Source organism: Microtus ochrogaster, unplaced genomic scaffold, assembly GCF_000317375.1.
Source record: "Microtus ochrogaster isolate Prairie Vole_2 unplaced genomic scaffold, MicOch1.0 UNK87, whole genome shotgun sequence".
Lineage (NCBI taxonomy): Eukaryota > Metazoa > Chordata > Mammalia > Rodentia > Cricetidae > Microtus > Microtus ochrogaster.
In genome coordinates, this window is record NW_004949185.1 from 288,792 (window position 1) to 301,167 (window position 12,376).

Sequence of the window (12,376 nt, forward strand, 5' to 3'; positions counted from 1 at the left end):
CATGTGGTTGCTGGGAATTGAACTCAGGACCTTTGGAAGAGCAGGCAATGCTCTTAACCTCTGAACCATCTCTCCAGCCCCTAATTTTCTATTTTGATATGGATTTAATCACATAAATAAATCATTTATTATTCCTTCACTCTTTTACCACCTAACTTACACTACATAACATCACATAAGGAGACCACGTTGACCTGCTGGCTCACGGGGATTCCCCATCCTAGTTTCTGGGTCCTCGCAGGGAAATGTGCAGTTCTGTGTTGAGTGTAACCAGCTCTACCTGCAGGTCACTGTGTGATGACAGAAGTGTTCAAACAGGCACATAGTTCAGTGTCATCACTGATTAAACTTTGTCTTTACAGGTTTCAGTTTATCTTATTAATTATAGGATTTTTTTAAATCTTCCACACAGATGCCCCAAAGGCACATGTGACCCATCATCCTGGACCTAAAGGTGATGTCACCCTGAGATGCTGGGCCCTGGGCTTCTACCCTTCCTTCATCACCCTGACCTGGCAGAGGGAGGAGGAGGAACAGACTCAGGACATGGAGCTGGTGGAGACCAGACCTTCTGGGGATGGAACCTTCCAGAAGTGGGCATCTCTGGTGGTTCCTTCTGGGGAGGAGCACAAATACACATGCCATGTGCACCATGAGGGGCTGCCTGAGCCCCTGACCCTGAGATGGGGTAAGGAGGGAGTGGGTGTGCAGCTGGAGCCTTCTGTAGACCATGAGCAGGGTCAGGGGTGAGAGCTGGGGTCATGACCCTCACCTTCCCTTCCTGTCCTTCCCTTCCCAGAGCCTCCTCAGTCCATGGTCCCCATCATGGCAGTCATTGCTGGTCTGGTTCTCCTTGGAGCTGTGATCATTGGAGCTGTGGTGGCTGTGGTGAGGAAGAGGAGGAGAAACCCAGGTAGGAAAGGGCAGGGTCTGAGTTCTCTCTCAGCCCCTTTTAGAAGTGTGCTCTGCCTCATTAATGGGAAACACATCCGCACCCCTCATTGCTGTTGTCTCTAACCTGGGTCTGCAGTCAGTTCTGGAAACTTCCTAGGGTCGGAGTCTTCCCTGGTCTCTCACAGCTTTTCTTCTTACAGGTAGCAATGGAGGGAACTATGCTCTGGCTCCAGGTAAGTGTGGGGGAGCAGGATTATCCCTGAGGCCCCTGGGGTGCAGCTGGAGATAGTGGGAGTTCTGGCAATCCATATCTCCTCCAGTGCAATATTCTGGGGGCCTTGGTTGTACCTTGTTATGAATGTATCTATTTTTACCCTAAGCATGGATAGTGCTTATATAGTATCTGATATGTGTCTCCTGGATTGTAAAGTGACATTTTTGGACCTGTCTTGGAGAGGGGCAAAGTGGACATGATTGGGTTTTAGGGACCCTCAAATCACCTTTGAGTGAGCGGTGGATTGTTGAGGTGTTGTCTTCACAGTGGTTATTCATGTCTCTTGTTCTGTAGCGTGAAGACGGCTGCCTGTCCTGACAGAGTGACAGAAGATGTATTCAGGCCCCTCCTGTGACATCCAGAGCCCCCCAGCTCTCTTTAGGGAACAGTGTCTAATGTTTCCTGGAATCTACGGCCTCAATGAGAAGAACTGAGGAGCACACCTCACCCCTGCACACCAGTGATGGTGGCCCTGCTGAGGAGCAGTCAGTGGCAATTGAAGTTAAGGATGTCTGCCCACCAGGAGCAAACTCCCTGATGCTGATTCTCTGGATAAGCAAAGGCCCAGGACCACAGACTCCAGAATGTCTTTCGGTTCTGCTGTGCCTTTGCAGGTTTGTGGCTGCCATCTTTCTCTGGTATGTGGCATGGTGTGAATTGGTGTGGGGAGATCCGCACTGTAGTGTGGTGTGTTTCTCTCATGGGAACATCCTGCTCTACCAGGCAGGGTTACCTGTGGACTATCATGAAGATGATTTCTTCCTAAGCTGTGCTGTCTGACTGATAATAATGTTTGATGATAAAATATAAACAAGGAAATGTCTCACAGCTGGAAGACACGAGTTTCCATTGGTCAGCCATATAGACTGTGGCAGAGGTTAATGATTAAGTAGCCCAGCAAGTTTAGAATATATCTTTTTTTTGTTAAATATTTATTATGTATATAATATTCTGTGTACATATATGCCTGCAGGCGGAAGAGGGCACCAAACCTCATTACAGATGGTTGTGAGCCACCATGTGGTTGCTGGGAATTGAACTCAGGACCTTTGGAAGAGCAGGCAATGCTCTTAACCGCTGAGCCATCTCTCCAGCCCTAGAATATATCTTTAATCTCCATGTTGGGAGATGTGTTCACAGGTGTCAGAGTGCATCATCACTGAAACAAAGCCCTATTATAGCTGCAGGTTAGATCAGGTGTTTTGATAATAGCTTTGAGGTGAAAACATTGTAATTTGTATATTGCATGAAATATTTTGCTTGGGTATATGAGCTGTAAGGAAAAGAATAGAGAGAGGATTGAAAGGAGTTAAGATGTGTTAGAAGGAAAAATCAAGAAGAGAGAATTTAGTCAGGTGTGGTGGCACACACATTTAATCCCAGCACTGAGGAGGTAGAGGCAGGTGGATCTCTGTGAGTTTGAGGCCAGCCTGGTCTACAGAGCTAGTTCCAGGACAACTAGGACTGTTACACATGGAAACCCTGTCTCAAAAAAAAATTTTAAAAAAAGGGAGAGAGTTAGAAGGAAAACCTCCAGAATGAGACAGAATTAGGTAGAGAACATCAGGAGAGGTAGAAAGAGAAGGAAAACATATGGAGAGACAGAAGGGACATTCCTGGATAGTGATTTTAAAAAGAGAATACGGAACACAACATGAAGACTACAGAATAATAAAGAAGGCAATCATCAGGAGAGAGTGTGAGTGTTTTTTTCCCAACACTCTCAGATATAAGTCTTATTACTTACCCACCCCATAGCTTCTCTTTAAGTCCTGCACTTGTGGACCCCCAGGCAGCAAAACACCAGAACCCTGTTGCTACCCTGCCCTGTTCCCTACCACAGCCAACCTTCCTGTTCCTGCAGACAGGAGGGGACATCTCCATCCTGTCTCCTCCATGCTGCCCTGAGCTGCAGCCCCTGACTTCCCCACTGAAAATAAGTATCTCAATGTGATTGTTCATGTCCTTGATCTGACAGGCAGTTTGGTGGATAAATTAATTAAACTGAGACACTTACCTCCCAGAATCTATGTTCACTGTGCTGTGTGTATCTGGTGAGACAGGATGGGGCTCTGGGAGCTGAGAGAGAACAGGGCTGTGCCCAGGTGAAGCTCAGTCCATTGTTGGCTGTGACACGCTCCCTCCTCAGCTCTGTCACCTCCTGTCTCTGTTCTCTTTATCACTGGAGCTACAAGCTGAGATCTGTGATCACAGGGGCACTGGGGTGACTGGAACCTTATCCTATCTCCAGGATTATGAGCCCCTAGGGCAACTTTGACAATTCAGCCTGGGCTCTTACCTGGCCATGGCTCTTCACCCCGTCTTCCCCTGTTTATTTGTTGTCTTTTTAGTTTCTATGGAGGGCTAGGCCTGTTCTTGTTCCTGTGAGTGTTGTCTGTCTCGTTCTCCTTTGGGCTCCTGAGTGATGGCAGCAGGAGCTGTTTTTCCTGTCCTTGTCACCACAGACCCAACTATGCTCAGCACTCAGGCCACTGCAGGCTGAGATGAACTTCAGTCTCCTGAGCTCCTACCTCCTTCTAGGCCCCTCCCTATCTTCTTCTTTTCCATCTTTCAGAATCTACCTGGGTTGTAGGATCTTCAGAGAGGAGTGATCCACAGGGTCTCATCTCAGATCTGTCCTGTTGGATCCCTGTTCTGTCGAAGGTTGCTTATGTTTATTGAAAAAAAAACAAAAAAACAAAAAAACAAAAAAAAAAAAAAAAAAAAAACAAACGAGGAGCAGGCCCGCGGCCCTGCTCGTCCAGCTTGTATCCTCGGGCTCAGATGGCCCTTTCACGCCCTGCCAGCCACCCCCAGCTGGAGTGCATCTGAGGGACCCTCTGAGGGCAGAGGGCGACCAGGCAGGAGACGGTACTGGGCACCTTGGCGAGACCGCGCCGCCACCTGCAGCCAGCGTTTGGCTGCCCCCCCCCCCGCCGCCCCCGTCGCCCTCTGGTCGCTGCGCCCCAGAGATCAGCACTGCCTCAGCCTCTGGATGTGTCCCTACCGGTGCCCTCAGCTGTCTGCGCCTTCTCAGCATCGCACCCGGCACATGGAACCGCTTGGGTAGCCAAAGCCTTGGCCTTGCTCGCTGCCGCAGTCCCCATGCGGGGATGCCCGAGCCGCTTGCGGGGCGCCGCTCCCAGTGAGGCGTCCCCCAAGGTGAGGCCCCTGAGGCACTGCCCGAGTGCCCCGCTGCCCACCACCCCTTGGTGCTGCTGCTGTCCTGCCGCCGCTTCCCAGCCTGCTGTTGCTCCTCCATCTCCTGTGTATTTCATGGTGAGGGAAAAAGGGGCGAGGACATGGCGACTTCTGACAACGATAATAGTTATGCAGGAGCTCGAGCTCCGGTGATGACCAGAGATGACTCAAGTGGTGGATGGCTACCACTCAGAGGGAGCGAGCGGACTGAGCTGTGCCACTGTCTTCAGAGTCCCTCGTCAGGAAGAAAAAGGCTGTGCAGACTTCTTTATCCATGGGAAGAAACTCAGGGACAACTTGCCGGTTTGGGGATCTATGCTTAAAAAAGACCTGCTTTATAATAAGGTCACTCCCACTTCTCACCACTGGGAGATGGACGACAAGAATTCCGCCTTACCTTTCAGAGTCCTGCAGATGCTGGGGCTTTCGGTGGAGGCATTCGAAGAGGTATAGAGGATATTTCTCAAGGGTGCCCAGCACCAAAAAAAATGAGGCTGGAGGAGGAGAAGACGATTTATAAACCACTGAAGAGGACACTTCCCGTTCCCTAGTGAAAGATCACCTTTTCCAGCAAGAGACAGTTGTTACCAGTGAGCCTTACAGAAGCTCAGACATAAGACCTCTACCCTTTGAAGATCTGAATGCCAGAAGAGTCTACTTGCAAAGCCAAGGCAGCCAGATACCATTCAGTCAGCAAGGCCTAGACATTCAGAGCCGAAGTATGGAATGTGTACAGCGGCAATTATCTAAGGAGTGTGGGAGCCTAAACTCCCAAAACAGGGCTCCTTTAAAGTCAATCAGCTTTCAAGATGAGGATGAGATTGTCAGAATAAATCCTTGAGATATCTTAATATGTCGGTATGCAGACGACAGACATCCGGACACGTGGGGAAATAACTCAGAGAGAGATGATACTGACTCCAATATTCCATTTTCCAAACAAGACAGTAAAAATCAGACTATCTCTACCACTGTGGAAATGAAACTAAGTTAAGTTCCCTGAAACTCTGTGGCATTTAAGACACAGCCCCCTTCGTTAAAATTTAAGTTAAAACGAAGAAAAGAGGATGGGGAACATTCTCGCTGCGTGTACTACCAGGAAAGGTTTAATCATGAAGAAAACGGTAGGGAAACGCCAGGATGCTCCAGATCCTGTCAGAAGATGTATGTATCGAGTTAGTCCCATGCTCTGTGCAGAGAGATCCTGTTAGAAGGTGCATGTATCGAGTTAGTCCCATGCTCTGTGCAGAGAGCAGGCTGTATCATCGTATGTCAAACTCAGAGGGAGACTCTTCTGACCCTTGTTCATGTGACACTAGTGATGACAAGTTCTGCCTAAGATGGTTAGCCCTGGTAGCACTGTCCTTTATTTTGCCATGGATGTGCTGCTACGATCCTTTGAGAATGCGCCATCGCTGGGTGAGGCCTGTGGGTGCTGTGGTGGAAAACAGAACGCTGCTGGGTGAAGCAGCCCAGGGCCAGCAGGAGCTGAAAACCTTCATCTCCAGGAATTACCTGACTTGGATTTGTGGAAGCTGTTGGCAAGCAGTATGGAATCTTGCATGGTTCGTTGGGGCCATGAGTGGAGGAAGCAGAACTCATCAGTTCTTGTTACCTACAGATGCTAGCCCTGCCTGACGTTGCCCTGAGTGTGTGGCATGTTCTGGGACACATCATAGATCATTGGCAGCAAAATGTCATTTCTGGTATTGACTACAAAAGGTCAACATAGAATATGATCCAACTAAAAGGGATTAATTTTATATTTATTACACTTTTCTGTGCGTCTCGAGTGTATTATATCCTGCATCCTCCAAAACCTCTATGGCTAATTCCAGACAGCTAGCTGATGACTTTGCCCCTGACTCAAGGGTAACTTCACCAAGAGTCTTAGAGTTTCTCAGTGCAATCACATATCCCTCGACATTTCCCCCTTTGTCTAAATAAAAAGAAAAAGTTTTAACTATAACATAGTAAAACTGTACAATAAGAACAATTATCAGGGCTGGAGAGAAAGATTGATGGCTGCAAACATGGAGGAGAGCCAGGCCTGACGACATCTCAGCCGCTGGAGACCCCACGGAGGAGCTGGAGTGAGGCTCCTGAGTCTGTGCTCCTGACTTAAGCCATCATGCTGCAGTCTGAGAAGGGAAAGGAGATTTGGTGATGGTTTGGTGATTCCTGGCTTCTGGGTGGACCCACTGCACAAACCTCCAGACCTGAGTGAGTCCTGTTTACTTCAGAGCCGGTCCAGGATCACTGACTGAATGTTTGACATCCATACTGTATCTTGAGACACAGAACTCATTTTTGTCAGTATGGCGTTCAGTCTCCCGTTGAAATAAAGGAGCTGAGACCTGGGACCTCAGTTTCCTCCCTGGGGAGAAGAGACTCATGACAAGGAGTGACTGAGCCCTCGTCAGAGATGGGGAGGAACAGCCTAAGTTTCTGCTGTTCAGAGACCAGGGCAGAGCAGACACCACTGAAACTACAGCAGCGGAGCAGATGGACTACAGGAGGGGAAGACTCTTAGATCACCCGTCACAGGGACTTTTCTTGTCTTTTGTTTAAAATGGATTTAAGAGAATTGTGATTTGATTATGTGTATATTGTTAACATCCATACTAAAAATATGGCATTGACCTGTTAATGTTTGAACTGCCTTACTTCATTATAAAGATGTCACTAATCAGAAAAAGGTTAGAGCTTGTCTAAAAAACATTTGGCATTGCCCATGAGTCCTTAGAATTGATAGGTTTAAAAAGACAAATTTCAATTTTGATTGCAACTAAAAACTGTTAAAGCTATCCTAGACCAATTTAAAAATGCCATCTGATGTCTGGTTATTCTCCACTACTTTATTAGAAAATATTGCAGCCGTAGAAATATGGATGTGATCCTCTCTGGCCAAAGGTCAGAGAATTCAAGCCTATTCCTGCTCCTTCATTTTAAAATAGGAGTTTTGACATAGGGAGTGGCTGCCCACAGGATACTTGGTCTAGAGTGAATTCACTGCATATCCTGCCCCAAACATCAAATGCTTTACTCAGGAAATAATGGCTCAATGTCTCAAGTATTGAAACAAGAAACTGTTCGTGTTGTCCTTTGTGTCATATTAAAGCAGACTTTTGTCTTCTCCACCCCCTTTTCTATTGGGTTATAAAGTGTGTGGAAAGTAAACACAGGCAGATTCAGGATCCAGTACACACTGGGTTGTCCTCCCAGTTCTCTCCTGTGTCTGTGTTTCCTTCACATCTCTGTGCCTCCTACCTGACATTTCTAACCCACACACCCCCACCCTGCAACATACAAAGCCGTCGTGGCTGCACCGTGACAGAAGTCACCCCAAAGTCTGGCTGACAACATTCCAGACAACACTAGCTGGCTCTACTAAAGGTGGACAGGAAGACACGGTTCCGCAGAGACACCCAAGGCAACGCTACTACTTATCAGACCAGTAAACACCTTTTCTAAGTCAGGGTGGGGGTTCTCCTGTGTGCCAAATCCAGAAATGAAGGAACCTTCAAAAGGAAAAGTCCAAACACACTAGTCTCCAAGGAAACCATCGAGATAGACAGCTCGAGGACCCTGCCACCAAGCTTGACGATCCGGGTTCCATCCATGGAAACCACAAGGTGACAGAGAGAACTGAGGACCAGAAGTCGTCCTCTGACCTCACAACGGCATCGGGACATGGACGCCCCTCACGTAATTAGTAAATCAGTGCAACACAATCAAAAAGAAAGCATGAGTTTATGTTGAAGAACACAGAAACACAAATCCATATGTTGTGTCTAGTTTGCCTCAGACCTTCCGGTGGGGGAATTTTCCTGTGTCCAAAACCCAAACTGAGATGTGAAACTGTCCAAAGGATTGGAAGTCAAGTCAAAGATAATCATGGAAAATGTTAAATTATTATTTTTATTATTATTTTAGTTTTTCAACACAGGGTTTCTCTGTGTAGCTTTGGAGCCTGTCTGGAACTCACTCTGTAGACCAGGCTGGCCTCAAACTCACAGAGATCCACCTGTCTCTGCCTCCTGAGTGATGGGATTAAAGGCACGTGCTACCAACACCCAGCAAATTATTTTATGCATTAATAGTATCACTGCACATGTATGGTGTGAGAATAAGGGCATGCCCAGCCATGGTGTGTGTGCATCAGAAGAGAACTTTGAGGAGCCAGTTCTCTCTGTCCACTATGGGTCTGGGACTGAACTCAGGTGGTTGGACTTGGTGGCAAGCTCCTCTACCTACTGAGCCATCTCAGCTGTCCAGCCTGTGTGCCCCCACCCTAATTTTGGAGGTGTTGAAGAATCAAACCCAGGGTCTGGGGTGCACAAGGTTGGAGCTCTATTCACCAAGCCACATTCCCGTTGAATGGGGGAGGGGGAAATCTCAAACAACAGGGATTGTAGTTATTTCAAAGACTTGTACTAAAACCTTGGGATGAAGACAAAATCAAAGCCTACAAATTAAACAATAGGTGTGGACCTTGGCAACACACCCAGTTGAGCAGGGGACCTTCCAGGAGGACCAGGCCATCTGGAAAGTTCCCTGCGTGGTTTCTGTTAACAGAGCTGCATTGGTGCTGGAGGACAGCAGACCTTCCTGTAGAGTGCAGTGGGCACAGACGGGGAAGCTCCTTCTCTTTGATCAGAGAGTCCATGGCTTGGATGCTGTGACCTGAGGACCCTGAGCTTCTCCAGTTAAAACCCTCCCTGCAGGGGGTTTGGTGGCTCAGGCCCTGGGTTGCAGAGAAAAGATTCACAGAAAACTCAGCGTAAAAATGAAGATGATGTCACTTTCAAGGACAGTCCTGGAGCTGGAGAGATTGCTCAGGGTAAAGAGTGCTCACTGCTCTCCCAGAGGACCTTGGTTAGGACCAGCTCACACACCTGCAACTGCTGTCTCTCGGGACTGAGAGGTTGGTATAGGGTGCCCTCTTCTGGTCGCCCCGGGCACTGCATTGACATGGTGCAGGGACATACATGCAGGCACATACATGCAGGCAAAACACCATACACATACAATAAAAAAGGCCGGGATGATTGGGATAAAGGAAGGTTGGATAGGGGAGCAGGGAAGCACATATCTTAGTTAAGGGAGCCATCTTAGGGTTGGCAAGAGACTTGGACCTAGAGGGGCTCCCAGGTGCCCAGGGCGATGTCCCCAGTTAGTTCCTGGGGCAGCTGAGGATAGGGAACCTGAAATGACCCTATCCTATAGCCATACTGATGAATATCTTGCATATCACCATAGAACCTTCATCTGGCGATGGATGGAGATAGAGACAGAGACCCACACTGGAGCACTGGACTGAGCTCCCAATGTCCCAATGAGGAGCAGAAGGAGGGAGAACATGAGCAAGGAAGTCAGGACCACAGGGGGTGCACCCACCCACGGAGACAGTGGGGCTGATCTATTGGGAGCTCACCAAGGCCAGCTGGACTGTGACTGAAAAAGCATGGGATAAAACCGGACTCTCTGAATATGGCGGACAATGAGGGTTGCTGAGAAGCCAAGGACAATGGCACTGGGTCTTGATCCTACTTCATGTTCTGGCTTTGTGGGAGCCTAGCCAGTTTGGATGTTCACCTTCCTAGACCAGGATGGAGGGGAAGGACCTTGGACTTTCCACAGGGCAGGGAACCCTGACTGCTCTTCAGACTGGAGAGGGAGGGGGAGAGGAGTGGGGGGAGGGGGAGAGAAGTGGGAAGAGGGGGAGGGAAATGGGAGGCTGGGAGGAGGCGGAATTTTTTCTTTCTTCAATAAAAAAAAATAAAAAAATAAAGAAAAAAAAAGGCCGGGTGGTGGTGGCACACGCCTTTAATCCCAGCACTCGGGAGGCAGAGGCAGGTGGATCTGTGAGTTCGAGGCCAGCCTGGTCTACAAGAGCTAGTTCCAGGACAGGCTCCAAAGCTACAGAGAAACCCTGTCTCGGAAAAACATATAATATATATGTATATTATATATATATTATATACATATATATTAAAATAAAGAAAAACAAATGACGGGAAATACGATTTCTCCAAAGAAAGAGCTCCCTGAACAGTATGAGGGTTGTTACCCCTCCTAAGTGACTACGGTCGCCTGTCCTAGATGCACACACTGTGTGGCCAAGGCTTTTCTGAACTGCCTTCTTAGGCTGACACCCTCCCCACCCTGGGGACTGTGCTCATTGGGATTTTAATTTTGCAGATTTGAACATTTGGTATTTTAACTTAGGGGGAGGACTGTGAGTTTGGGGATTTTAAACTGTGGAGAGCTTGGTCTTCATAGAGTCTCTGGTGTTGGTCTGAGACTCTGAGAATTAGGAGTGCAGTGTCCCACATGGTGCTCAGCCAGCAGGGGGCGCTGCCTGCAGACACTTTACTGTAAACACAGGAGAGGACACAGGCAGACTCAGCACCTGACAGTGGTGGAAATGGATGCTTGGTTCCCAGGAGGGAGAGGATGGATGGGAGGTCCTCACTGAGAACAGCCCTCCAGGGCGGTAGGTGGTTCTCTTCCTTCACATCCCATCCCAGTGTTTCCTCAGCCTTTCCTGGGTCACCGGAATAGTCAGGGTTCTCTAGAGTAGCAGAACTTAGAGACTGAACCTATGTTTCTATGTGTCTATCTATCTGTCTGCCTGCCTATAGAAAGGGGATTTATAAGTCATTACATGCTGTGGCCCAGCTAATCAACAAGGGTTGGTGATAAACACAAAGTCCAAACATCCAGCACTTGCTCAGTCTTTGAAGCCAGATTTCTCAGCTGGTCTTCCGTATGTGCTGGATTCCCAGAGCAGGCTCTAATGCCTTGAAGGAATGGACTTGCTAGCGGGGCAAAAGCACGCAGGCAAAAAGCATAAAGAAATTCCTTTTTCCATGTTCTTATATACAATCCCAGCAGGTGTGGCCCAGGTGAGAGGTGGGTTTTTCCAGCTCAAAACATCTGGATTAAAGGTTTGTCTATTGGGATAATCCTTTTATAAGATGTGTCTCTGTCCTTTCTCACTTGCCTAAGGCAACTTCTGATTGGTTTAATAAAGAGCTAAACAGCCAGTAGCTAGGAAGGAGAAGAAAAGCAGGACTTCCTGGCAGAGATAGGTACTCTGGGAAGGAATCAGAGGCCAGGAGAATTCAGGAGCCAGAGGAGGAGGAAGTCAGACATGTGGTACTGAGGAGAGGTAGTAGTGAGCCATGTGCCAGAATATAGATTAATATAAATGGGATAATTTATGTTTTAAGAGCTAGCTGGGCTGGGCGAGGCTGGAGAGATGGTTCAGAGGTTAAGAGCATTGCCTGTTTTTCCAAAGGTTCTGAGTTCAATTCCCAGCAACCACATGGTGGCTCACAACCATCTATAATTGGGTCTGGTGCCCTTTTCTGGCCTGCAGGCATATACACAGACAGAATATTGTATACATAATAAATAAATAAATAAATAAATAAATAAATAAATAAATAAAATAATCTCCAAAAACCAAAACCACAGAGAAACCCTGTCTCGAAAAACCAAAAAAAAAAAAAAAAAATCAAAGCCAAGTCTTTTATTATTACATCAATAATCAAGGCTCTTTAAAATTTGAGTGTGTCCAGCAGGCACAGCCTTTTTAAGTTATTGAAGAAGAATCAAAATGATTATTTTAAATCACTAGTATTAATTGAAAAATTATTTTATTCATCCTCTCTTCATAGTACTCAAGAATTCCAAGTATCATACTTTGCAAATATTTCTATTATGGCTACCCAAACAGATTAGTTGTATATCAGAACACTTCAGAACAGAGTATTATGTCATATAAATAAAGTTTAACAAATTGAACAAAATTTTCAGTCCTGTGTTAATTTATTCACCACACAAATTTTAAGTGTTTTCTTTTTTTTTTTAAGTATTTATTTATTATTGATACAGTATTCTGTCCGTGTGTATGCCTGCAGGCCAGAAGAGGGCACCAGACCTCATTACAGATGGTTGTGAGCCACCATGTGGTTGCTGGGAATTGAACTCAGGACC

The 12,376-nt window shown here is 47.1% G+C and overlaps 1 protein-coding gene and 1 pseudogene across 1 annotated transcript in view; both read left to right on the top strand.

Annotated features, from left to right (window-relative positions):
- Positions 1–2,078, top strand: part of LOC101988333 (H-2 class I histocompatibility antigen, Q10 alpha chain-like) — a 19,278-nt gene extending 17,200 nt beyond the window's left edge. Inside the window, exons 5-8 of the mRNA XM_026777851.1 lie at positions 413–688; positions 800–913; positions 1,095–1,127; positions 1,463–2,078. Coding sequence (XP_026633652.1) covers positions 413–688; positions 800–913; positions 1,095–1,127; positions 1,463–1,467 — 428 coding nt within the window. The 3' untranslated portion in view covers positions 1,468–2,078. The remainder of the gene's footprint in view (positions 1–412; positions 689–799; positions 914–1,094; positions 1,128–1,462) is intronic.
- Positions 2,079–4,317: 2,239 nt separating this feature from the next.
- Positions 4,318–5,835, top strand: LOC101998015 (annotated as a pseudogene).
- Positions 5,836–12,376: the final 6,541 nt, after the last annotated feature.